Consider the following 27,867-nt stretch of genomic DNA (forward strand, 5'->3'; position numbering starts at 1 on the left):
CTGATTGTTAGCATCCGTAGCAAACCTGTCCAAGAGTAAAGTTTTAGCAAGCAAGTACTGTAGTTCACTTGAAAATTGAACATACTTACATCGAACAAATACTAAAAGTTGAGTTTGCCCACTCTCTATTGCATGAGCACCGGTTCGGCCTGCGTCCGTTGTATCATTGCTTTCCCGGCCCACGCATGCAAAAAAGTTGCCCACCGTTGCTATAGGCCAATGGCTCTAAACATTTTTGCCTTTGCGGACCCCCGGTTGAGAACCACTGCTATAGGCATTTGAAGCCTGGCATTGTTTCCAAACAACGAACCTTTTCATGTCAGCAGTGGAACGAGTGACTAAGAGAAATTGTAAATGGTAATTGGAAACCCAATCGCGTTACGTCGTCTGTTTTGTGAGCTCTGTGATTTCTTGTGTTAACTAGGGGATATATACTAAAATTTTGAAACATGTGTATTAAAAAGATCTTATGTACGAGTTAGTTAATTACTTTTAGATAGCCTATTATGTCATAAAAAAATTCTGTAGTAGCCACAGGTTAAGAGAGCTCCAAATTAATGTTAAATTAACGTGTCAGTATGAGGCGTAGGAAAACACTAAACTTTGCTTTACTGTGTTGTGTACTTTTCTGTTTTTGTCTATTTATTGTAAATAGATATCCAAGTCTGGTAGCAACGACCCAACCTAGTTTTATGTAAGTATTTTTTCGCTTCTCAACCTGCTTACGTTTGAGAATGACAACATGTCATTGTGGTGTGACCATGGCGTGTTTTAAGCCAACCTGCCTGTGGTTCTCAACCTGTGGTACGTGTACCAATAGCCTTACGCCGAACCTTTTTATGTAGTCCGCGAGTAACTTTACTTGTCGCGAGTAATAACTAATGATGTACCGAATCGGCGAAATTTCGATTCGGCCGAAACCGAATATTCGGTGATTTTACCAAATAAATTCGGCCGAATCAACCGAATCATTGATGAAGTCACGCGAAGTCGTACCCTACGCGTTTGACATGAAAACATAAGTTTATCTACCTGGCTATTAGTACAGAATGGTTGTGTTTCGTCCTTATTTTGGTTGCCTCAATCATGATTTCCAATCCGACAATGAATTAACGATTTTTTGTCTACAGCTGGAAAAGCGATAGTGTGTTAAAACAGGGCTTCCCAAACTTTTTTGATCGCGACCCCTTTCAATCTCTTTAAATTTCCCGCGACCTTTCACGGATAATATGACAAACAAAGCAAAAATACGTTTGTTGTATTTATTGAAACAACTAATTCGAGCGAAAACTAAAAACAACCTACCGGTACTCGGATTCTACTACTTTACACGTCCAAACACCGATACCTTTTACGTGGTTTAGCCCAGTGGTTCTCAACAGCGGCCTCCTGAATTTATTACAATTTTATGTCTCAATTGCAAATGCAAGATATTGAAGGCAGAAAAATCGTGTGGAGGTCAACGCTCTACTTCCTTGCAGAAATTTCATTAGAACCACGTTTAACACGTATGATATCAAACGGACAGCTGCAACTTCTCATTAAATTGAATTTTCCACACTTCTTTTGAATTGCATATTTTTGTTGTGATTACATTTTGGGTTGATTTAAAAGCCCGACCGTCCGCAAAATTTGTTTTGAAAGGTTACCGGTCCGCAAACCTAAAAGGTTGAGAACCACTGTTTTAGCCTTTAGTTTCTGTCACATTGATCACCTTGGACCAAGTTTAGGATGTTGCAGTGCTTTGCAAACGGACATTAAACACTGCTTAGAAATCGTAAATTTATTACGTGTTTTATCAGAGAAAGTTATTGCGCGACACAATACTTAAACGTTAATCTATAACTCTATATGTCATCTTTATGTTGCATTAAAAATGCCTGTGTATTTCAAAACAATTGCAATTGTTGCGTTTTTACCGACGTTTGTTCGATCAATGGCGTCACTACAAGCGCGTTTGGGCTTCGCTGGAAACGTTTTGAAACCGACGTAACTTGAACAAAAATGACATTGTGACGTTATACAAAGGTCAAGGCCGGGGGTGTGCGGCACCCCCGTACTCTACGACAGTGTATGAAGTAATTTCTGCAAAATTGGTACAGCTCTCTGCGACCCCTTAAGTTTGTTAAGCGACCCTTCCGGGGTCGCGACTCCCAGTTTGGGAAGCCCTGTGTTAAAACATTAATGATTGACGCGATTTTCGTTGGTACTAACAAGAAAAGACACGTTTACGTAAAAGATTTATTGCCGAATAATTTATTGCGATTCGGCCGAAACCGAATCTTTGCAAAAGTGGCCGATTCGGCCGAATAAATTCGGCAAACCGAATATTCGGTACATCTCTAGTAATAACTGCCCCAACTTAACTGCCCTGGTTTTAGACCAGTGGTTCTGAAAGTTTTATATATATATATTTTTTTAAAGCGGTCCCTCTGTCATTCGAGGGCTAGCGGTCCTTAAGCCTGTGTATTTCAGAAAAAAAGTTATTCAAAATTGCACATGACAATAATCCAAAAACAGTTTGCGACATCACAGACAACAACAAAAAAAACATTACGATTGTGCGCGAACAATTGCATTGTTCTTAGTTGTCATGCCATAAAGACTGTTGTTTAGCAATGTAGACGTCGATTCCTAATTCTACTTTCAAACGATTGAAATTAGACTGCATGTATAAGTTTGTCTTTATACTTACCGCTACCACCGTCATCTGCTACAAAATATCAAGCATTCGTGAAGTGACCAGCATGACCACGTTTCCGTATAGACTGTACTCAATTTGTAATTGTAACATGTTGTTTGCTGCAGCTCAGTGTAATGACCCAAGATCAACCGTTATTGCCCCTAAAATGCATTTGGTAATAAATAATGTGAAAATTAGAAGAAATTTAGCACAGTAAAAACAACATTTTATTGCCGCTTATGGATTGCAACGTTTGACCAAATGGTCCAATTTTTCCTTTGTTGCCATGATAGAAATATAGTGCCTCGCCACAACAATGTCAGGCGAGGCTTAGTTTGATGCCTATCAATCTGCTTTTGTTTTATGTTGTATAGCAGGGCAACTCAAATGGCGGCCCGCGGGGCATATCCGGCCCTTTTCATATCCGGCGCACAATTGTATTTGTAATGTAATGAACTGAATTTAAATCATTACCTTGTGAAGCAATCCTGCAAATCCAGATAAAATGTATTATGTATGGCGTTGTGACAATGTACTCTCGCAAGGAGTAAATTTACGTTTAGGGCCTCATTCAAGCTTAATCTTGGGCCGCGATTCTCTCCATTAGCTATAACCCGAACGGGCTAAGATCTATTGCATTTGCATTTTCGACAGAAGTGTCCGGACCAGTGTTTTTTTTTAAGGTCAAATTTTTCCAGCGGTTTCCCAAATAAGCAAACATGGCTATTTTTTGGTATTTAAATGAAACACTTGCGGTCTCTTAAAACTACTTAGCGGTCACCCAAACCAAACCTTAAAAAAACCCTGGTCCGGACCTTTAGTAATTCTTACCTTTTCCATCTGGACCCTTCAAAAACTAATTGAGTAGCCCTGTTGTATAGGAATTCATTGTGGCTTCCTTTTTTCTTTAGTGAGGAAACAAACAAACAAGATTTGACGATATACGGAAGGTACGAAAAATAGTTTAAACTAACTCCAAAACCGTCTAAAGGTGTTTAACTAAATCTATTAATGTAGTCATAATTTAAGATACTGAAAACATAAACAAAAAAGGTTTCTGTTTTCGTCTGTGGCCTCATTATGCACCGGCCTTTTTTGGACATGATCTGTATAACCTAATTTATATTCATGTATTGTACAGAGACCTAAACCCAAACGAGACGTTATTTAAGAATGGAAATACGCGACTTGTTCTTTGGTGGCGTCATCCATGGGGTGTGGAGACGGAAGGTGTAAAAGAGGGCGCCAAAGTGAGCAATTGTACGTTTACTTACAACAAGAAACGAATCGCGGAAGCCAGCGCTATCGTTTTTCACTATTCTGCTCTAGATAACGAACAAATGCCATGGCGACATTACAGGTACACAGTATTTTAAAAATAAATAGACTTCTATAACTTTTAAGAATAAAAAGGATAATTGTACCTTAACAAACCATTACCTTTGCTACGAGTCCTTGTTTATTTTTACATGCTTCCTTTTTTGTGAATCTGTGATCTTTCCTATGACCCCACTTTCGTATGCGGCAAATGCAATGTTACCATGTGGTGACGTTAAAAACCCACGACAGTATCGTAAGTCGGTCACATGGAACATAAAAGGTGGCTACGGCGGTCAAGTGCTGTTAAAGACCTTTGTATATCTTAATATTAATAGCAAATGCTTGCTTGAGAAGTAAAATCAAACGGATCAACTGCGTTTTCTTTTACGGTCGTGTTTGATGCGAACACTAAAATTTCATAAAAAACATTAGGCTTAGTGTAAGAAACAACATACCTTTTTTAAAAGAATAAATTCTTAAAGGAGAGACTTGTGGAAACGAGGTAGCCAGTGAAATTAAAAAAAATTTAATTCGGTTTCCTTGCGTCGCTCTGCTTTGCATTTTTTGCAACATTTTTTTTTTAATTCAAAAAAAAACGGCAGCAAACCAAAAACCGCTTGATTAAAACTAAACCTAATAACTTTTAAGTGACACTTTTGTAGAAATCATGATCAAGTATTCGTGTACTACACAATGGAAAGTCCTAGTTACGTACAAATCGATGAACAGCGTCACGACATGATAAAATTTGAGGGCGGATTTATCAATTGGACTATGTCTTATCGACACAGTTCCGATATTTTTTCTTCTTACTTTACCAATGCAAACACAATTTTCGAGAACGGCAAACAGAAAGTTGAAAATTTGCTCGCCATAAAGTCCAGGACTGGCGTAAGTTGACTTTAAATCTCAATTAAGAACAAGCATTTTGGATTTCTTTTTCTTTTTTGTTGACTTTTCTTAGCTTATATGATTTCGGCGCTGGTAATGGCATTTAACCACAGTGATCCTTAACTTGGCACAAAATCTACGTTGATGACTAAATTGTTCACACAGAATGAACTATTCACGGTCTTTCGTGTATGTTGCAGTTATGGGTGGTGAGCAATTGCAAACTTCTACCTGGATCGAGAATGCGTTATCGGTACATCGAAGATCTTATTCAAGCAGGACTGCCGATTGATCGCTACGGTGCTTGCTTTCGAAACAAGAAAGAGTTTGCTGCTCTTTCTCCTGAGGTTTTGCATTCATACCGTTTCTATTTTTCATTCGAAAACGCACTTCATTGCGAGGACTACATGACCGAAAAGCTGTGGACCAACGGCATACAATCTGGACGAGTGCCCGTGATATGGGGACCACTGAAAGCTGGTGTCGAAAAACTGGCTCCTCCTGGGTCGTTTATTCACACTGAGGATTTTAAGTCGCCTGCTGAACTCGCCCAATACTTATTGCGTTTGGAGAAAAACGAGACTGAATATCGTCGATTTTTTGACTGGCGAGTGAATCCGGACGAAAGAACAAAGAAAATCGTGGCCCAACACTATTTGATACGTGAGGAGCAGCTGTGTGATAAACTGCAGCGACCCTTTTCGAGAAAGTATGTAGAATCTATAAGCGACTGGTTTTTTGGCAACGAAACCAAGGAGTGCATGCAGGACTGATGCGATACTTTTATAGCTATGTAGTCCAAACACTCGTTCTGCACAAAGTGCGAAGTAGTTTTTTAGTTTATTCTGCTCTTCCGTTCGTTTTTATGTCTGTGCGTTGTAGCGCTGGCGCATATTCTATCGTTGGTGACTTTCAGGAAGTCAACTTATTGCCTTTCACTTCATTTTGGTCAGTTGTTTGGCATGTATGTAGATTGCATCGTTCATCAGAAAACGCTCAGAAAAGAGTCAAAAACGTTAGCCTTTGCAGTCCCACAGAAAAAAAAAAAAAATATTTTTCAAATTTTTACGAAAGATTTTACGCCTAGATTCCGGATGTCTGGTAACTCTACACTAGTCTGAAAGAGCCATTTTTGGATGTAAAATAGTTTATCAAGTATAAACAACGGAACGGTTTCTAGCTATTTTAGTACAGAACCATTTAACGCTTCTTACGCAGCTTTTTCGATACCGTCGTTTGCTTGCGAATTCCGCATCCGCGATGGAAAACTAGTCAAACATTTTCTGTGCTCCTGTTCTTTTTCGCTTTTTTCGCAATGTTTAGGAATATTAACAAATCAATTGCATCCAGGCGTGCAGTTTGCTATTCCGTTTTATCTTTGCTATGTCCAAAAGATTACCTCTTCCCAACCATAAAACGGTACATATGCACACTTATCAAGTGTCAGTCATGCGTGACGATGACAATGACTCGGCCTTCCTGGGTGTAGTGTTCTTGCTTCAATGCTGCACTTAATTAAGTGTCAATCATGCGCGGCGAGAACAATTAGTCGGCCTTCCGGGTTATTGAGTTCTTTGAATTCAATATCAATTATCACAAAATACACTAAACATCTCTTGACAGTTAGGCTGGCGATGTGTTTTTGAGTGATTATGAAGCGTACTTGTTATTTATATGTTAACTAATACAGGATATTAAAAAAGAAAGACATTTTAGCATTTTTTTGTTGTCCTCAGAGGACAGCTTGCTTTTTGTTAAAGGGGAGGATATGCAACCCCAGGAAGATGAAGTATCGTAGGCCTGTCTAGTGCAGTTCAGTCAGGTTCTAAGTCTTTTCGTACAAGTTTTGTACTGTTAGGTCAGTGGCTCTCAACTCGTTTCAGGCCATGGACCACAGCCCTAGTAAAAATAATATCGTGGACCATTTTATTTTTGAGCAAGATCGAACTTCGCATACAAAACTACTATTTGGGCTTGACACATATTTGTTTAAAAACGATTTTCAAGATGTGAGATACAATTATTAACAGCTAACATTTTGATACTCTTTGCAATTATCTCTAGTTTATCAACAAATTTAGTGGACGTGGACCACTCTAAAAAGTCATCATGGACCACTAGTGGCCCATGGACCATCAGTTGAGAACCACTGTGTTAGGTGATAGTTAAGTCCCTACATTTCGAAGTTCGATTATAGTTGTATTAAATTAAATTGTGTCTAAATCATTGTTTCAAAACAACAGCCATTTCGGTCTGCACTCAATAGAGCAGGGGTGGAAAGTAAGTTTTCAACACTTTACAATAAGGAACTAAGTTTATAAGTTTGTTATATTGAATTTTAATGATAATACTTTACCCTAATCCAAATAGGCCTAACCATCAGCTTTATTGGAGATCTTTTTTTCTTTTCTATAATTGAAGATATATATTTTTTACGGGGTTCGAACCCCAGACACTCCCGGACGAATCCCGTTCAGGGTTTTTAAGTCTGAAGATCTGCTAAATGTGCTGACAGGAGGTGGCGTAAGAAGCAAGTTTTCCGTATTGTACCAGCCCAGTACCCACGTCAGACTTATTGTACGCCTGCAAACAATAAAATAAACAAGCATACAAACAACTTAACAATACAGAAAGAGATGTCATGACATAAACAGTTAGGACTGATTGCAAAAGCGCTAAAGGCGTATGTTAACTTTGCAAATGTAATGTCATGGAATCTTTCTGGAGTGCCCACAGGCTAAGACAGCTGTAAATTGTGGACAAATTAGGTGCCAATATGAGATGTAGAAAAAAACTGAATTTTGCCCTAGTGTCCTGTTTATTTGTCTGTCTTTGTCTCATGTTTTTTAATCAAAAAGATTCAACGCGTGAAACACAGAACAGACCCGAATCACGTAAGTCAATTTTATCACTGACAACAATGCTGTGAAAGGACTGTTGTCCCTATAGAAAATGTTAAAATTGCTTTTTGGCTTTTTAATTATTGATATAGCGACGCGAAAATTCATGCCCTCAACAAATGTTTTAACATTTGCATGACAGCTAAGACTCGCCAAATCAATAAAAGAATCGACCTGATCAGCATTTTTTTGTCAACACGACGTATCTGTTGATATTTCTGTTTATTCATTTTTAAGTCAAAAAAGATAAAAAAAAAACACTCAGAAGCATGTCATACAAAGCTGTTGCGATACACCACTATCTAAGTACTCTTTTTGTTTTTGCATTGGTCTCTTTGCAATGTCCTCACAGCCTAACTAAATGCATTGCTTGATGCTAAGTGTATCACAGCCAAAGCTTGAGTTAACAATGAGATTCGCTATTTCAGAAATAATTTTCGTAGGATTACCGCTTATGAGGGTAATCTGTGGTACAGTGTACATGTAAATTCAACTGATACGTTTGAAGCCCTAGATGCAATTTTTGCGATACGTGTAAAGTCATACCCCTTTAATCATTCCGTAAAGCTTAACGTTAACAATATACCATGGTTGTAATTTTTTGTTTAGGAAAGACTTTGCCTCCAAACCAAATGGCGTTGTGAAAAAAATAAATGCACCGAGAACTACTTATTTTGGGTTGTAAGCGTATTTGAAGGATCGTATACTAAGATGATGTTTAAATAGTTTTTCATATGTTTGTGCGGACTTTATATGCACGTGTCAATTTATGGACATGATCTGTTTGACTTATACACAGAAACGTAAACCCAAACGAGACGTTATTTAAGAATGGAGATACACGACTTATTCTTTGGTGGCGTCATCCATGGGGTGTAGAGACGGAAGGTGTAAAAGAGGGCGCCAAAGTGGACAATTGTACGTTCACTTACAACAAGGAACGAATCGCGGAAGCCAGCGCTATCATTTTCCATTATTCAGCTCTTGATAACGAAAAAATGCCATGGCGACATTACAGGTACTTCTTTTTAAAATATAATAGTACTTTTTAGCATGAAACAGTTGTATTCTAATGCGCAATATATAGATCTTTTCTTTTTTATTTCTGCGCCAACTGCGTCTTCACGCACCGTCGTTGATCGTTGCATTTTCGTACATAAAAGCGTAAAAGTTTTGAAATCGCACACCTTTTTGAAGACATCCTGACCAACGCTACGTTTTTCTAACTGCGGAAAGTCCAAACTATGTTAAAAACGTGGAGAACAGAGACTTATCGGTTTTCGATGGCGGTTTCATCAACTGGACGATGTCGTATCACCTTAAATCTGATGTATTTTCTCCGTATTTCGCCGCTGACGATGGTTTAACAGCAAATGGCCAAAGTGTCGTGGACAGACTTGTGAAGCAAAAGTCGAAACTTATAGTAAGATGTTTTACATTTCAAATGTGCTACATACTTATGCTTGTTCCAGTTTGTCTATAGAGCAGTGGTTCTCAACCTGTGCTACGAGAGTAGCTTTTTGAGAGTAGCAAAAATTGTCAATCTACTGATTTAACTGATCAACCTTGGGCTTTTGGCAAATTCCCGTGTCTTGGTCGTTGTTAAGTATTCCTGCACCAAAAGAATTGATAAAATTAATTTAACCGTTTAAAACTTTCAAAAACTTTTCAAAAAAAAAACTTTTTTTTTTTTTCAAAAAAAGAAATAAATCAAACGTCCCTAAAAATTAACCTCTCAAATTAGTTAGTTCCCAAATTAAAGTAGTTTATATCTACAATTTACAATTTCTTCTTACATGTTTTTGAAAGCTTTGGGTGGTGAGCAACTGCGATCTGCTTAGCGGCTCACTGGCAAGAATGAAATACGCCCTTCAACTCGCACAAGCCGGACTCGATGTTCATTTTTACGGTGCCTGCTTCAACAACACCGACGAATTCAACAAACTGTCTTGGTCGCAGCTCGACTCCTTCAAGTTTTATCTTTCTTTTGAAAACTATGTTCACTGCGAGGATTACGTCACTGAAAAATTCTGGGTCAACGGTTTGCTTTCAGGAAGAGTTCCAATCGTATTTGGTGCTTCGAAAGAAAATATGGTTAGGCTCGCTCCGCCTGGCTCGTACATTCACACAGAGGACTTCAAATCGCCTGGCCATTTGGCTGAATATTTGTCAAAACTGGATAAAAACGAAACGGCATATCGGCGTTACTTCGACTGGCGTGTTAATCCAGATCACCAGACGCGAAAAATTCTCTCAATATACGATCGAGTTCGTGAAAAGCGACTGTGCGACATGTTGCAAAACGACAGTTACCACAGAAAGAGTTATCGTTCTATCGCCCAGTTTGTCTATGTTTCAGAACCAGATGTATGCTTAAAAGGCAAGGACTGATCACCAATTACATCAAAATATAACAGTAGGTGACAGAAAACTTTTAAATATAAGAGTAGATGATACCAAACGTAAAATTACAACTAAAAATCAAGTTTTGTTGTTTGTGTTTGCTAAATTCCGCGTTTTTCTAAAAAAATAGCATCGTTTTGGCAATACAGAAAATTACCTGCGTTGATTTGCCTTTCTTTTTTCGTGCTTTACTGTCTATCCCAGGGGAGCACAACAGATTTTGTGGGACTGGAAATAGTATTACCAGCCTGTAACGTCAGACTTTTTTACCCATATTGTGTGCAAACAATGCGAAAAAAGACGCAAAGATAACACAAACGTCACAATATAGATTATGACGTCATAAACAGTTTAGACTGATCGTAAGACTGGTGTTCAACTTAATTTGTGCATTAAGTTAGAAATTAACCTGGACTTTTTAGGCACGTTTAGTTCACAAAACTAGCAGGGTATTGCCAGCCGTTGATGAAATAAGGATCTGAGATGCGGCCGTCCTAGCAAAAACGTTGTGCACCCCTGGTTATTGCGCACCGTCATAGCTGTCAGTCAAGTATAAACTCTTTACTTGGACAAATTGTTTTTTGTTGTTTGCGCACTATTGCGTGTACATTACTTCATACCGTTTGCAGAGTCGCTGAACTTTATACAGTTAATGCCAACAAACTTTTGCATACCAATACAGTAAAACAAAAAAAACTTTTTTTCGAGCCACTGTACATAGTAGTTGCATCCTGGTTGGATTTCCAAAAATAGCTACATCCAAAACAAGGGAAACATTTAGAAAAACAAACATATATAAATTAAAATATGCTAAAAGGCTGTTCGACACCTCGTATATCAACCCGCTGTATGTTTAGCCAAACAAGAAGAAAAATACAAAGGATTTAAATAAAAATACCCCGAACGTATTTAAAATAAACTCAAATTAAGGACGAAAGTTTATGTACTCGTTGGGAGATGGGCCTGCATGCAGTGGTAAGTGAATTCTCTTGGGTGATAGCCTGCAAGACAAAGTGTCAAAAGGGTGATTTGCCAATTGATCGCTAAGGTCGTTGTTTTGACAAGAATAAAGAGTTTGCTGATCTTTCTCCCGAGGTTTTGCACTCATACCCTTTCTATTTTTCATTCGAAAACGCCCTACATTTCAGGGACTACCAGACCGAAAAGCTGTGGAGCAACGGTATACATGGAGCATTTCACTATCGCATGGCATTAGTCGCTATAGAGCAGTTTAGTCAAGTTATGTGTATAAGTCCTGTAATATATTTAGCTTTAATGAAGCCCTTACATCGAAAGGACATTTACAGTTCCGTTTTTGGCTATTTAATTTTGTCCATCAACTTTAGACAAAGAGCTGCGAAATGGCATTTGTCTGGGTTTAGTACTGACCAATTTGTCTAGGTTTGGTACAGCCAGGGTGTCGAACCGCTTGTCATATGGGTTCAGGTTCGGTTCGGGTTCACTTGGTTTTGTTTTTAAGGGTTCGGGTTCAGGTCCGGTTTTTAAAATTGTATATTTTCGGGTTCGATTTTGTTCCGGTTTGGGCAAGTTATCCGATCCGAACCGGTTTGCGGTTTTTAAACCGGTTCAAATTTTTATTTGTTTCAATTCAATTCTACCCATCATCAACGTGGCCTTATCAAACTCCAAAATAATTTTGTCCGTGTGCTGTTATTTTTGACACGCCCTATATGTGTTATCTCGCGTATTCTTCAGTGCTCTGTTTTGAACAAAAAATCACAAAATATAAAACAGACTGCATTTTTTTACTGGTTAGGTTCCGGTCCAACGCCAAACAAAATATAGGGTTCAACTCCGGTTCGGGTTTTTAGAAAATCGTAAATAGCGGTTCGGGTTCGGTTCGGGTTTAATGAAATTAACCGCTCAAACCGGTTCGCGGGTTCGGGTTCAGTTCCGGTTCGACTCCCTGGGTACAGCAGTTGCTCCCATCCGGTGGGAAATTTACTTTAATTTTAACATGTCGTCTGGAAATAGACACTTTAGCACAAAGAATATAACCCTTAAAGTTGACAAAAGGCCCAACTTGAAATCATCTTTGTACGGTTTAGCATCTACTAGTCCATTAGGTAGGAATGTTTTAAATTGTTAGGTGAGCAATTCGTCGATAATGGTTGGGAACCACTGACTTAAAAAATGAAATACTCTTTTCACTTGTTATTTACGCTTTTCATTGTTTCAGAACAATGGCTTTTGTCTTCACTCAATAAAGAAACGACGAGCAATTGAAAATACAAGCTTGACAACCCATGTATTCGGTTACTACCGTTAATTCTTTAGTTTGCGTAGGTAATTTGGTGCCTGGAAGGAAAACTGACTGTTAAAATAAGTCTACATAATATCAACTTTGTAGATCTAATGTCATGGCTTTTTTCTGCGGTACCCACAGGTTAAGACAGCTCTACATGGAAATGAGATGATGAGATGTAGGAAAAAACTAAACTTTCTTCTACTGTGTTGTGTACTTGTCTGTCTTAAACTCATTTTTTTCAATCAAAAAGATGTATTGACTGAAACACAGAACACACTTCGAATGATGTAAGTCGTTTTTTATCACAGAATTTGCTTCACATTCTGCAGGAATGGCAACAATGTTGTCGAAGTACTGGTTTGGCGTTTTTTTCTTAGAATTGCATTTTTGGATGCTATAGGGTGGCGTTTAAAAAAAAACTGACTAGTATGGAGAACCCGCATACAAAATGTTTAACATTTAGAATCTACAGTTCTAAATCTAAATCTAAATTTTGGGTGACAATGCTTGCCAAATCATAGAAAGAATGTGTTCTTACGGTTTCGGATGGTTACCTAAACAGTTGGCTCATCATAACGCAGTCTTCAGCATTTTTTTCAACACAACGTGTTTGTTTCTTTTTCTGTTTGCTCCTTGAGTCAAAAAAGCCAGTCCAACAAACGTACGGTAAGTGATGATGAATTTATGATTACAGTAATGCGTGTGAAGCTGTAAGTCGGGTTGGGCTTCTCGGATCGGGTTCGGGCCTGGTTCGGGCTTTGTTTTGTTTAACAAATGGGCTTTATTCGGGCTTGACTTTTGACTTTTCATTATGTGTCAGTAATTTTTTTTAAATAGAGTTAACAATGAAATCAGGTAATTTCCTTCCTCAGAAACAATTTTCATAGGATTACCGCGTGTTCGACACAAGTGTTCGTGGAATAAGCTTAAAAATGCTATTTTTGTGATACGATTAAAGTTGTTCCTCTTTAATCATTCTGTAAAGGGTAAACAATATACCATGGTTGTAATTATTCCCTGAAGAGGACACATATTGATTATACTCGATCTGTTTTTTTTTTAAACAAATCGACCAGTTTCGCCAAGAAATATTGGATGGATTTAGATAAAACTTACATAGATGGTAAAAAAGTTATGTAGATGTGCCATTTAGCTTGTAGGGCAAAGGTGGGCAACCTATACGACCCGAGGGCCGAATGCGGCCCTCAATCAACTTCTGGGCGGCCCGAGATCGTATTAAAAAGTCTTTTTTATCGGCTGGATGCAATTTTTGCTTTAAATCCCTGTATAGTTCACTTGATATAAAAGTACTGTATAGTTCATTTGATATTGTGCATATTTACATCGAACTAATACGAGTTAAAGTTGAGTTTGTCTACACTCTACACCAGGGATCTTCAACCTTTTTGGCGCAATCGCCCCCTTTCCAAGGCACCGGCTCAAAATCGCCCCCCTATGAGATTGTTATTTGTATGAAAGTTTTTGAGCAGATGCGGGCGGTTAGCTTCGCCTAGCAACACGAAATCTTTAGTCACAGCTTCAGTTAACAAATAATTTAATTGCTACTACAACACGCCAACTCTATTTCACGCAATTCTTTAAACGCATCTAAGAAAAATCTGCTCACTCATAGACAAAACAATATTACGATTATGCGCAAACAATTGCCTTCTTTTGTTGAAAACAATGGGGCATTACTCAGTAGAGGAGAATCCTAAATGAGAAATCTTAAATGTTTGGGAAGCGCTTGTGTTGACCTATAAAAGCGAAACAAGTGTGAGGCAAAGCTTGTTACAGTTGTATTTAAAAAGTATGGCCTCTCACCAGTCAGCCACACATAGCCTCAATAAAGTGTCCCCTGTGGCTAATTGAATGCCCAACCTTGCTTTCGAGATCAAAAAAGTACAAACAATCCCCAGTAAACACAATGTATTCAGTTAGCAGCATGTTTATGCTGATGCGTCCCTTGTCCCTGGTGTTTGTTTGGAAGACGAATTATATCTGCTTGTGAATTAAAGGTAGCTGAGTCTCACAGTTCTTGTACGTATTTATGCAATCAGTAATGTTGAAATCGCCCCCTTTTAAAGTCAAATCGCCCCCCAACTTCCAAAATTGTCGCCATCGCCCCCTCGGTCGACGAAATCGCCCCCGTTGAATAACCCTGCTCTACACTCTTATCTTATGTTATTGCATGGCGTTTCTTTTTTCCTAATAGAACATTGAATGGGACAAACTTCAAACAATCTCATAATTGAATCAGATTTGTGTAGTTTGTACTTTTAAAAGCATGATTATTTAAGCCCAATACTGACCACAGTGTTTTACCTTGCAACCTTAAACTTTCTCATGGTTATCTCTTCAAATGGATAACTTTCAACTTTGCGTGTGTGGGGAGCAGAGTTGCAAGCGGGCCCGAAATCTGAGCCCGAACCCGGCTCGAACCCTGGCCGAACCCGAAAGTATAAGCCCGAAGCCTGGCCCGAACCCGAAACGTTTTTGCAAAGCCCGTTTAGGCCCGAAATTTTGATTGACAGGCCTATCCAAGAAAGCCTTGCAACAAAGGATGAGAAAGAAAAAAAGATAGACAACAAACACAATGAACAATAGTAGACAATGGGGTAAACAGTACGTTTTAGAGTCGGGTGGGCATTAGGTCAAAGCCAGAGAATTGTTACTTAGCTGAGTGATTTTATTTAAAAAACAATGGCGGACACGGAACGTAAAGTCAGGCCCGTTTTAAGCCCGTTTTCTCACAAATACCTAAGCCCGAACCCGGCCCGAAAAGCCCGGCCCGACTTGCAACTCTGGTGGGGAGCCAGCCTGCAGAAACTACTATAAGGTTATAAAGACGGTGGCTAATATAGGACCCAATATAAAATAGGTGTAGGAAATATATTATTGTTTCAAATTAGGTTATAGGGTGGGATGGCAAACTATTTTTGCTGGGCTGTAAGAATATTTAGAAGAACTTAATTTAAGATGTTTGAGTAGTTTATCAAGATTTTTTTGTGTAAAGTGATTTACAATTTGCTCTTTTTTAGAACAGAATGCTGCTTTTAAATTTGTATAAGTAAAAAAATATGACATTGTTAATTGGGTTTCGACGAAGGCGTGAAAAAATCGTAGGGGTTTGGCGTTAAAAAGTGCAAAGAACCATTGGTTTAATATGAATAAAATCGAGACGTTTTGGTTTACTGCGTTTTAGTGAAAAGATTGCCCATCTACGGAAGGTATAACAATCTAATCTAGCGACCCAGAACATCTTTGAACTTTGAAATGGCCGTTAAAAGGTGTTAGAACTATTGCGTTAACCTACTCATATTACAAGTGAATAAAATCCGGATTAGAAGATAATCATGAGTCTACGGCTATACGGCAAGTGCCCAGGTTTTACTGATTTACAGAAACGTAAACCCAAACGAGACGTTGATTTATGGGTACATGAGATTTATTTTTGTTTGCTGTTTTTTAGTAAAAAGACGAACAAAGAAGATTTGGCTATTTACGGAAGGTATGACAATTTTATCTAGCGTCCCCAGAACAGCTTTGAACTTTGAAATGACCGTTAAAAATTGTTAAAACTTTGCGTTAACGTACTCATTGCGTTATGCCATACTAAGTGATTAAAATTCGGAGAGAAGGTAGTCATGTTTCTATACGGCTATGCCCCATGGGGCCTTTATATGAACGTATTCTATACGGTTATGGGGCCTTTATATGGATCAATTTATGAACATGATTTGTTTGACTGATTTACAGAAACGTTAACCCGAACGAGACGTTATTTAAGAATGGAGATACACGACTTATTCTTTGGTGGCGATATCCAAGGGGTGTAGAGACGGAAGCTGCAAAAGATGGCGCCAAAGTGGACAATTGTACGTTTACTTACAACAAGGAACGGATCGCGGAAGCCAGCGCTATCATTTTTCATTATTCATCTCTTGATAACGAACAAATGCCATGGCGACATTACAGGTACACAGTATTTGCAGATGAAAAAAATGTCAGCATGAAACAGATGTAGATCCTTGGTGATATATCTGCGCCAACCGCTTCTTTATTAACCATCGTTGACCGTTGCATTTTCGTACATGAAAGCGTAAATGTCTTTGAAAATGCATTCTTTTTTGAAGACATCCTGACCAACGCTACGTTTTTCTAACTACGGAAACTCCGAGCTACGTTAAAAACGTGGAGAACAGAGACTTATCGGTTTTCGATGGCGGTTTCATCAACTGGACGATGTCGTATCACCTTAGATCTGATGCATTTTTTCCGTATTTTGCCACCGACGATGATTTAACAGCAAATGGCCGAAGTGTCGTGGACAGACTTGTGAAGCAAAAGTCGAAACTTATAGTGAGATATTTTACGTTTTTAATGTGCTTAGTATAAACGCATGTTTCAGTTAGTGCTCAGCAGGGATGTCCAAACCTCAAAACGCTCACCATCGAATAGGAGGTCCTATGTAATGCATCAATGGCGTTCGCGCTCTTTGTGACGACATGAATATGATCCTGCTTTTTCTTTTAGTTGCAAACATCGGAACCTGTAGGAAAATTAACATCAAGCGCTTTGTGGTAATTAAATTTCGTCGATTAAAACAGCAAATTCAGTTTTTTGATACAAAGGGTTTCCCCTGTGCGTCCCGTCAAGTATGTTACAAACCCTAATATGGGCCATTCTGCTGGCCTAGATTCTAGAGCAGGGCTACTTAGTGTTTTTTTGAAAGGTCCAAATGCAAAAGCTAAAAAATGCCGAGGTTTCGGACAGTCCTGCTTCTAATGCAAACTTCAAGTAAAGTGAAGTATAGCAAATCAACTGAATCTACTAATCACCTTAAATTGGGGGCGATGCACTTTTCTTAGACAAGTGGATAGAGCTCTTCTGGCAGATGTATTTTTATTCCGACGTTTCGACGTCCTGTACAGGTCGCCTTCATCAGGGTAAATCACACTAATGAAAAAAGACTTGTTTTAAATTGCCTGTAGTCATTACAGGTTAACACTTATACCATCTTCCGGGTAAAATTACTGCTAACGGTTATTGACAAATAGTTAAGAAACAATAGAATCTATAACCTCACAGTGTGCTAGGTACAATAACTTTAACACCTCAACATGCGGGTTATAATCCAGAGGTGGCTTACAATAGAATAAATTTTTCAAATATTATTTTTCTACAATTTACAATTTTGTTTCGTCTAACTCTAACATGTTTTTGAAAGCTTTGGGTGGTGAGCAACTGCGATCTGCTTAGCGGCTCACTGGCAAGAATGAAATACGCCCTTCAACTCGCACAAGCCGGACTCGATGTTCATTTTTACGGTGCCTGCTTCAACAACACCGACGAATTCAACAAACTGTCTTGGTCGCAGCTCGACTCCTTCAAGTTTTATCTTTCTTTTGAAAACTCTGTTCACTGTGAGGATTACGTCACTGAAAAATTCTGGGGCAACGGTTTGCTTTCAGGAAGAGTTCCAATCGTATTTGGTCCTTCGAAAGAAAATATGGTTAGGCTCGCTCCGCCTGGCTCGTACATTCACACAGAGGACTTTAAATCGCCTGGTCATTTGGCCGAATATTTGTCAAAACTGGATAAAAACGAAACGGCATATCGGCGTTACTTCGACTGGCGTGTTAATCCAGATCATCAGACGCTAAAAATTCTCGCAAAGTACGATCGAGTGCGCGAAAAGCGATTGTGCGATATGTTGCAAAACGACATTTACCGCAGAAAGAGTTATCGTTCTATCGCCCAGTTTGTCTATGTTTCAGAGCCGGATGTGTGTTTAAAACGCAAGGACTGAATATCAACTACATCAAAATATAACAGTATAAGTGATAGAATACATCAAAATATAACATATGGTGGTACCAAATGTAGAATTCCAACTAAAAATCAAGTTTGTTATTTGCGTTTGCTAAACTTCGCCATTTTAAAAAAAATGCAACGTTCTTGCAATTTAGAAATTAACATTCGTTGAATCACGTTCTTATTTTCGTTCTTAACTGTCTATGCGCATCGTTTAGTTTTGCTGTTTGTGGCAATTGTGTATGCATTTCAACATATCGTTTATAGAAAGCCAAACTTAATACATTTGATGTCAACTGTCACAAATTCATTTACATCGTGTATGCCTTCGTACAATTTGATTGTGCGTGGTTACTGCATAAGTGGCTGATGGCAACATGCCTGTGAGTGCCACTTGTTTTCTGAGGCACACGTTATGTCCTGCGCCTTGTAGTTTTATTGACTTCTTTTTGTGGTGAGACGGTACTGTGTGTAGACCTGTGCTGCGATTGATTAAAGAAAACATTGGCTTTGAAACTGACTGACAGCTTCGCGGTATCAGCTGAAAAGCTGAAAAGCTTATCTTTTCTTATAAACGCGGATCACAAAGTATTGTAAATGCGACAAACTTTTGCATCTTAATCCTAAAATTTAATACAGTGAAACAAGCTGTGCTTTCCAAGCCACTTTACATAGAGTTGCATCCTGGTTGGATTTTAATAACTGGCTACATCTAAAACAAGAGAAAAATTTAGAAAAACAAACAAAAGTTAAAATAAACATAGGCTTTACAAAGCTTTTTACATTTCAACCACTCGCTACACGCTAAACAAAACAGAAATAATATAAATATATAAAAATGATTTAGACAAGAACGCCCCAAACATATTTACAAAAACTTAAATTAAACACGAAAGTTTATTCCATCGAATGCTGTACTCATTTGGGAGACATTTGAGACCTGGCATTGTTTCGAAACAACGACCGTTTTCGCCAACACTCGGATAGTAACGATAGGGAATTGTAATTGAAAACCCAAGCAGGCCGCGCCTTGTGTGTTTTGTAACTTCGGTGAATTCTTGCGTTTGTCAGTGTATTTAGTTCAGTGACTGAAAGGTGGAACCTAAAAGTTTAAAACATGTTTCTACAAACATACTGCTGTAAAAGTTTAGCTACAATTTTTATTATGTCACCATTACCAGATGCAACGTTCAGAAAAAGGTTGTCAGCCAGATGTCAGAGGCAGTTAGCAAAAATAAAAATATCATAGGGTGTATACAATATATTTGTGGACACGCCTATACAGACAACTGTCATGTTAACAAAAAATGTTTGTCAATGTGTTAAGACATTGTTGCTCAACCTGGGGGTCACGACCCCAAAAAGGGGTGCGAAGACGCACCACAATGATTTTATCCGTATCATCCATATCTTTTCCTGTGACAAAATCCCCGCACAGCCACGAAACTGTATACCATTTTGCCATTTTTCGGGGCAAGTGCCCCCTGTTGCCCCTACGTGCCGGCGCCTATGATACTTCTGTATGAATGTGGTTTTGGCTTTTTTTGAAATAAAAAGTATAAAATAGTTTATAACCACCATTTAAGAATATTTTCAGTACGACGTTTGTTAGTAAATGTATGAACACATTCTGGTTGGGATCACATTGTGTTAGAATACCTCTAAGCATAAAGAGAGTTGCCGAGTAAAAAAACACTGTGTTTTTAAGAGAACCCCACAATACTGTTTTAGTAAAGTGTCAGTATATAAACTTAATTTTTTGCCTACTGTGTGGTGTACTTTTCAGTCTTAACTATTTGTTGAGAGAGCAAAGAACCAACCTCGTTTTATGTAAGTTCATTTTTGGTCTTTCATTTTGTTTACGTTTGGAAATGGCAATAGTGTTGCAGTACCTGCATGTACATTTTGATTGTTGGTTACTAATTCCTACATGCATATTTATATGTATCCTGATTTTCTTTTTGCTTTCGCTAAACTTGTAGGCTGCATGAACTAAGTTTGTGGATTAGGAACATGCCATTGTGCTATGGCCAACATGGCATGTGTTTAAACCAGGGAGTCGAACTGGAACTGGACCTGAACCCGCGAACCGGTTTGAGCGGTTAATGTCATTAAACCCGAACCGAACCCGAACCGCTAATTACGATTTTCTAAAAACCCGAACCGGAGTTGAACCGTATATATTTTGTTTGGCGTTGGACCGGAACCGAACCAGTAAAAAATGCAGTCTGTTTTATATTTGGTGGTTATTTTTCAAAACAACGCACTAAAGAATACACAAGATGACACTTACATGGCGTGTCAAAAATAATAGTGCAAGGACAAAATTCTTTGGATTTTGATAAGGCCATGCGGATGGGTAAATTAAATAAAAAAATAAAAAATTGAACCGGTTTTAAAACCGCAAACCGGTTAGGACCGGATAGTTTGCCCGAACCGGAACAAAACCCGAACCCGAAAATATACACATTTTTGAAAACCTGAACGGAACCCGAACCATTAAAAATAAAACCAAGTGAACTCGAACCGAACCTGAACCCCAATGACAAGCGGTTCGACTCCCTGGTTTAACCCAGGAGTCGGCAACCTCTGGCACGCGAGGTGGTTTTTCATGCCACGCCAACCGATTTGCGTGTTTATATTGAAGTGACAATTTAACCTGTTGTACTGCTTGTTTATAGTTTTTATCATGCTATGGTCTTAAAATTCAGCCTTACATGCACATAACACTCTGCAGCTTTCTCTTTATTATTGGTATCTGCTGGCACGAACCACAATTATTTAGAAAAACGTGGGCACGCGAGGTCATTAACACATGGAAATAACAAGCAAATTGGCACGCGTCGCCAAAAAGGTTGCCGACCCCTGGTTTAAACCATTAAAGTAGACTGTATAAATTTGTCGCTATACTTTCCAGTAGTCATAGACTGTTAAAAAGTATTAAGCATTTGTTGAGTGCAGGTTCATTGCAAAGTCTTGTACAATTGTTTAGTGACATTTAAGGTTTAAGCCCTTACATTTCGAAGGACATTAACAGCTGCGTTATAGCCATTTAATTTTGTTCATCAACTGTAGCCCAGAAGCTACGATATGACATTCGCCTACGTTTTTTACATACCTCTTAAATAAAGCAAGAAATACTCTTGCTTTTCGCTTGTTATTTACGCTTAGCATTGTTTCAAAACAACTGTCATTCATTTCTGCACTCAATAGAGAAACGACAATCAATTGAAAACACAAGTTAGTCACCTGGTGTATTTTGTTACTGCCATGAATTCTTTAGTGTGCGTTGGTAACTAGTTCGGTGCCTGGGAGGAAAAGTGATAGTTTAAAATTAAGTCAAGTCTACGTATTATCAACCTGATATTTTTGCTGCAGTACCCACAGGTTAGGACAGTTAAATTGTACACAAAGTAAACATGAGATGTAGGAAAAAACTGAATTTTGTCCTTCTGTGCTGTGTACTTGTCTGTCTTAAACTCATTTTGTTTAATCAAGAAGATCCAAAGCCTGAAACACAGAACAGGCCTCGAATCATGTAAGTCGATTTTTATCACTGATCAAAGTACTGGTGCTGCATTTTGTTTTAGTTGGCTGAAGTTATATCCAGGGTTCCCGCGGACATGGAAAACCTGGAAAAGTTATGGAATTTAAATTTGTATTTTTAAGGCCTGGAAAAGTTTTGAAAAAAGCCAACTTTTACAAAAGTTCTTGAAAAAGTATGGAATGTGGCGACTGTTTTACCCTGAAAATGCCAAATAGATATAGGAATTTTAAATTACGTAACATAAAAATATTTGTTGCAAGTATGGTAAATTGGCTGCATCTACCAAAGTCTAATTCTAACTAGTTTCACGATGGGAATTGCTCGCTGTTTTTTCAAATAAGGTTATGGAAATTTGTTTTTTTTCCTTGAAAAGTTTTGGAAAAGTCATGGAATTTAAGAACGAAAATTGCGCGGGAACCCTGTATATCTCTTCAATAGGAATTGGGAAAGTTATACCTCTTTAATTATTCCGTTTAGCGTAAACAATATATCATGGTGGCAGTTTTTTGTCTAGAAACGACTTCGCCTTCAAACTGAATGAAGATGTGATAGAATTAAATGCACTAAGAACTACTTCTACTGGGATGTAAGCGTTTTGGAAGGATCTTAATTTAAGATGTTTACTAAGCAGTTTTTCAATAATTGTGATTTTTTTATGTTAAGCGATTTTTAATTTGCTTATGATTTATGTGTACATGAGATTGATTTTTTGTTTGTTGCTTTTCAGTAAAAGGACAAACAAAGAAGATTTGGCTGTTTATGGAAGGTATGACAGTTTAATCTAGCATCCCCAGAACAGCTCTGAACTTTAAAATGACCTACAAACATTGTTAAAACTTTTGCGTTAACGTACTCATTGCGTTAAACTTCTCAAACGTAATTGACTGATATACAGAAACGTAAACCCAAACGAGACGTTATTTAAGAATGGAAATACACGACTTATTCTTTGGTGGCGTCATCCATGGGGTGTAGAGACGGAAGGTGTAAAAGAGGGCGCCAAAGTGGACAATTGTACGTTCACTTACAACAAGGAACGAATCGCTACGGCCAGCGCTGTCATTTTTCATTATTCAGCTCTTGATAACGAAAAAATGCCATGGCGGCATTACAGGTACTTGTCATTAAAATATAATAGTACTTTTTTTAGCATATAAGTATAAAATCTTTACTTATCTATATCCGCGATAACTGCTCTTCACGCACCACAGTTGACCGTTGCATTTTCGTACATAAAAGCTTAAAAGTTTTGAAATCGCACACCTTTTTGAAGACATCCTGACCAACGCTACGTTTTTCTAACTGCGGAAAGTCCAAACTATGTTAAAAACGTGGAGAACAGAAATTTATCGGTTTTCGATGGCGGTTTCATCAACTGGACGATGTCGTATCACCTTAAATCTGATGTATTTTCACCGTATTTCACCGCTGATGATGATTTAACAGCAAATGGCCGAAGTGTCGTGGACGGACTTGTGAAGCAAAAGTCGAAACTTATTGTAAGATGTTTTACGTTTTTAATGTGCTACCTACTTATGCTTGTTCCAGTTTGTCTATAGAGCAGTGGTTCTTGCTGGTTTCAAAAATATGCTGGCTTATTCAAGAAGATAATACCTGTCTCGTGGATAACCCAGCATACAAACAGGGTTTTGGTGGTACGCAGCGACAGAAAAGTCATCAGGTTGCACAGCGTGCTTGAGAACCACTCGTCTAGAGCAGTGGTTCTTAACCTTTTTTCCTTGCTGCACCCCTTTCAAATCACCAACCAATTTTCGCACCCCCTTTCAAATCACTAACCAATTTTCGCTCCCCCTTCTGTAATTGCTTAAATAGAATAGACCTAACCAACCTTAATGATTCAGCATCCCCGCACCCCCTAGGAACAGTTCTCGCACCCCTTGGGGGTGCATGTACCCCAGGTTAAGAACCCCTGGTCTAGAGCTTGAGAACCACTGGTCTAGAGAGCGTCTGCTCTGTTTAGTATTACCAACAAAAGTATTTTCTTGGTGCATTTTTTTATTAGTCACTATTGTTTTTAGGGGGGAGGGATTAATATAACAGTATAAATTTTCATTCCAAACTATTTTTCATTAGACCCGGACGGAATAAATCAAGCTTCTCTAAAAATCTCTTAATCTCTCGAATTATAGTCTCAAATTAAAGTACGTTATTTTATCCAATTCATAATTTTGTTTCGTCTAACTCTAACATGTTTTTGAAAGCTTTGGGTGGTGAGCAACTGCGATCTGCTTAGCGGCTCACTGGCAAGAATGAAATACGCCCTTCAACTCGCACAAGCCGGACTCGATGTTCATTTTTACGGTGCCTGCTTCAACAACACCGACGAATTCAACAAACTGTCTAGGTCGCAGCTCGACTCCTTCAAGTTTTATCTTTCTTTTGAAAACACTGTTCACTGCGAGGATTACGTCACTGAAAAATTCTGGGGCAACGGTTTGCTTTCAGGAAGAATTCCAATCGTATTTGGTCCTTCGAAGGAAAATATGGAAAGGCTCGCCCCGCCTGGCTCGTACATTCACACAGAGGACTTCAAATCGCCTGGTCATTTGGCAGAATATTTGTCAAAACTGGATAAAAACGAAACGGCATATCGGCGTTACTTTGACTGGCGTGTTAATCCAGATCACCAGACGCTAAAAATTCTCGCAAAGTACGATCGAGTGCGCGAAAAGCGATTGTGCGATATGTTGCAAAACGACATTTACCGCAGAAAGAGTTATCGTTCTATCGCGCAGTTTGTCTATGTTTCAGAGCCTGATGTGTGCTTAAAACACAAGGACTGAACATCAACTACTTTAAAATATTACAGTATAGGTGACAGAAAGTAGTAATGCAAACCCAAAATCAAGTTATGTGTTTGCTGAACTTTGCCGTTTTCAAATTTGCAGCTTTCTTGCAACACAGAAATTTCCCTGCGTTGTTATTGTTTCTCTTTTGTGCGCGTTAATATGTATGCGCATCTTCATAGATGTTAAATGGATGTCAACTGTATGTAAAATTCTTCTGTCTTGATCAAAATCTTTACCTTTGCTTTTTGTGATTGTAGAATTGTTGAACTGGCTGCTAATAAACCCGTGTTATTCAAAACCGAAAAGTTCCACACTACAGTGAAGCAAAAATGCTTCCCAGGACACTTTACAGCATCTGGATCCTGATTGGATTTCAGTAACCGGCTATATCTCAATAAGGAGAAAAATTTAAAAACTAAAGATAGGTAAAAGCAAACATAGGCTACAAAGCTGTTCGACACCTCACCTATCAACCCGCTGCAGCCAAAAAAGAACAAAAAAATATTAAGAAGTGTTTATCACCTCAGTACAATCAAACACTTCTTGTTTTTATTTCAAGTTTGTCTAATCAGGTGAATATAGGCTACTATAATCTCGAGCCGCATAAGATTTACGTTTGTTAAATTTAGCCTTTGTTGCCGATTTTTGCTGATCTTTAGCATTTAAAACTTCAAACAATAAATATGAAAGTCTGATGTTGCCCTAATACCAGTGACTGCAAAATTAATCCCAAACCAAATAAATTTTGAAAACTCGAATTAGCACGAAAATTTATTCCATCCAATGCAATCAATTGGGAGATGGGACCGCATGCATAAAGATTTGTGACAGGAGTTCTTTAATATTCTCTCAGGTGGTATGTGTGGTATAACACGCGCTGTCAACATACACAAGGCTGCTAAAAAGTGATCTATGGGATGGTATGGCTGCACAAAACAAAAAATACCAAGCTGCACCACTTGTGCAGATGCACTTTCGTGGACATAGGCTAAATATAATTTACGGCGCAAATGTTGCTAGCTAACTTCATACACTGTTCTTCGAAAACATCTGACACTGTTCTTCAAAAACATCTGACACTGTTCTTCAAAAACTCAGCTTGAAGCACTTTCTAACTCCGGTCTTTTTTCTAATCTTAAGCACATTCTGAGGACTGTCTACTGTAGCTGATTACACACCTTTATCGTTTATCCCATACCATCTACTGAAAATATGTTCATTTTCTGGCTGACACGAACACGACAAAGAACCCTTTAAATTTGGCGTAGCAGGCATCTGATTGTTGTATAACAATAAATGATTAAAAAAATTGGGTATTGTATTAATGTACATATTTAAGTAAAACAATCGAACAAAACTGACCCTGGCATTTTCAGTTAGATTCATAATGATATTGACATAAAGATACCAGATGCAACCAAGCGGAACAGTTCTTAACAAAAACAAGGTCTCAGTTGTTCAGTCTTAACTCATAGTCTGTGTTGTGAATCAGTGTGAAAATCCTCAGAGCCTGCAACATTTGCGTCTAAAAGCATTTCCTGAGGTGAGCTGAGCTGAGCTGAGCTCTGTTGTTGTACGTTGTACCAGTTTTAGAAAATGGAAAGACACCGCCTCTCATAAAAACGTACTCTAGTTGTTTTTTATCGTTGGAAGAAAACTTTACGATTTTAGGTTTTAATGACTTTCGTAAAACAAACTCTTCCGGACTAAAAACGCAGTTTAAAGTTGTGACTTGTGACTGAAACCAAGCGAGTTTGTGTATTGTCAAGTTGTGTTAATTCACTACTTAATTTTTTTTTAAACCAACTGTTAAATTTTATTTCAACTGTTAAAGTTGGTCTACAGTGGTCATAACTATTTATATTTTTACACTGTGAGCCCGCTACACTGTTATTTAAGAAGTGTTTGATATGTTTGATATATTTTGTATATTTTTTATGATACAATTTGTGTGTATATTCAGGTTTGAGGTAAAATGGTTAAAAAAAACTTTTACTGGGCAGAAGTGTCATAATTATTCTTTTCTGTATTTTCATAAATCCCCAGGTACTTGTATAAAAATATATAAAAAACAGACTTAAAGAGCAGCTGTGAAGAGATTAAAATTGGAATATAGTATAAAATGTAGATACTCTGTTATCAAACATAATTATAAAATTCTTTAACGTCGTCAACCATGAAGTATTTGTTTTGAATTGAAACTTAGGTAAACAGTAAAAATTATCAACAGGTGACACTTTGAATGTCAAGCAAACCAAAAACAAGCATCATTTTGTATAAATTATAATAAAACCATTTCATGTGATAATTGAAAAACCTTGTATAACAGTCTGCAAAATATGGCAGCTGCACGTGCATTTTTTTGAGTTTGTGTGCCAATTATGGTCCTACATGCCAAGAATAGTCAAGAACTGCCATGTTCTGCAGACTGGCTTGTATAGGAGAGGAGCACAACTAAAATAGAGACCTGAGCTAAAAAATATTACTTTTCCTGTCCAATGAAACATCAGCTTGCACCAAATGCTTGTACAAAGAATTTACAAATTTTCATTTGTTCCAGAATAAACTTAGAAATGAGTGTCACGATGCAAAAATGATTACAGTGGTACACTTTATGCTGACCATTTTAAAACTAAGGAAGGTCCGTTTGGTTTGGGTCTGTGAGCTCTGTGCTGGGCACCTCTGATTATTCAGTATCTTGGTAAAGACACATATGTCCTGCATAAAATTTCTTCTAAACCAATGTAGTGCACTGTTGTTGTTTTTTTAGAGCGGTTTTAAACATACTTTTACTAGTTTTCTGAAACAATTATATATATGCTTATTTAGTTTTTTAAACATTTGTTATGTCTTGTTGCGCAATGGTTGCCACAACTGCCGTAACATTATTTTTTCTGTCCAACAATATTTGAACTGCTGTAATAAAGCAGATGAAACACTTCGTAACATTTGTTTGGAAAGTATTGATATAATATTAAAAGATGTACTGATTGTTGTTTAGACTTATTATGTTGTTAGCTTAAAATCACTGCATGGTAATTAGTTTTTGTCTTTTCCTTGAGATATGTTGGAGCTGCACAGTTCAATACCTTTTTATTTTTTTATTTGTTATTTTTTTTCAGGTGTATTTTTGATCTTTTTATTTTGGGTAATCGCTGAAATGTATGATGTTAAGTTTGAGTTAACCGCTTGCAATAATATCTTTGTTTTACAATTCAACAGTCGCA

At 37.9% G+C, this 27,867-nt stretch overlaps 4 protein-coding genes and 1 long non-coding RNA gene across 5 annotated transcripts; 4 read left to right on the top strand and 1 right to left on the bottom strand.

Annotated features, from left to right (window-relative positions):
• The first annotated feature begins 4,619 nt into the window (after positions 1 to 4,619).
• LOC145218456 (3-galactosyl-N-acetylglucosaminide 4-alpha-L-fucosyltransferase FUT3-like) lies at positions 4,620 to 6,243 on the top strand. The gene is made up of 2 exons (XM_080085860.1): positions 4,620 to 4,894; positions 5,095 to 6,243. The coding sequence occupies exons 1-2, from the start codon at positions 4,697 to 4,699 to the stop codon at positions 5,665 to 5,667; spliced, it is 771 nt and encodes a 256-aa protein (XP_079941986.1). The 5' UTR covers positions 4,620 to 4,696; the 3' UTR covers positions 5,668 to 6,243.
• A 2,812-nt stretch (positions 6,244 to 9,055) lies between these two features.
• Positions 9,056 to 10,356, top strand: LOC145218465 (3-galactosyl-N-acetylglucosaminide 4-alpha-L-fucosyltransferase FUT3-like). Its single transcript, XM_080085872.1, has 2 exons — positions 9,056 to 9,217; positions 9,604 to 10,356. The coding sequence occupies exons 1-2, from the start codon at positions 9,101 to 9,103 to the stop codon at positions 10,183 to 10,185; spliced, it is 699 nt and encodes a 232-aa protein (XP_079941998.1). The 5' UTR covers positions 9,056 to 9,100; the 3' UTR covers positions 10,186 to 10,356.
• Positions 9,204 to 10,464, bottom strand: LOC145218483 (uncharacterized). The gene is made up of 3 exons (XR_013857627.1): positions 10,355 to 10,464; positions 9,591 to 9,871; positions 9,204 to 9,406 (listed from the first exon to the last, which is right to left on the bottom strand). It is a non-coding gene; the product is annotated as an uncharacterized LOC145218483 (long non-coding RNA).
• A 6,172-nt stretch (positions 10,465 to 16,636) lies between these two features.
• LOC145205378 (4-galactosyl-N-acetylglucosaminide 3-alpha-L-fucosyltransferase 9-like) lies at positions 16,637 to 18,356 on the top strand. Its single transcript, XM_080078079.1, has 2 exons — positions 16,637 to 16,828; positions 17,697 to 18,356. Exons 1-2 carry the CDS (start codon positions 16,712 to 16,714, stop codon positions 18,276 to 18,278), a joined length of 699 nt encoding a protein of 232 aa, XP_079934205.1. The 5' UTR covers positions 16,637 to 16,711; the 3' UTR covers positions 18,279 to 18,356.
• A 3,314-nt stretch (positions 18,357 to 21,670) lies between these two features.
• On the top strand, positions 21,671 to 24,907 carry LOC145233532 (4-galactosyl-N-acetylglucosaminide 3-alpha-L-fucosyltransferase FUT6-like). Its single transcript, XM_080098286.1, has 5 exons — positions 21,671 to 21,821; positions 22,558 to 22,596; positions 22,726 to 22,944; positions 23,104 to 23,329; positions 24,053 to 24,907. Exons 1-5 carry the CDS (start codon positions 21,703 to 21,705, stop codon positions 24,632 to 24,634), a joined length of 1,185 nt encoding a protein of 394 aa, XP_079954412.1. The 5' UTR covers positions 21,671 to 21,702; the 3' UTR covers positions 24,635 to 24,907.
• Positions 24,908 to 27,867: the final 2,960 nt, after the last annotated feature.

Source organism: Phallusia mammillata, chromosome 1 (assembly GCF_965637545.1).
Source record: "Phallusia mammillata chromosome 1, kaPhaMamm4.hap1.1, whole genome shotgun sequence".
Lineage (NCBI taxonomy): Eukaryota > Metazoa > Chordata > Ascidiacea > Phlebobranchia > Ascidiidae > Phallusia > Phallusia mammillata.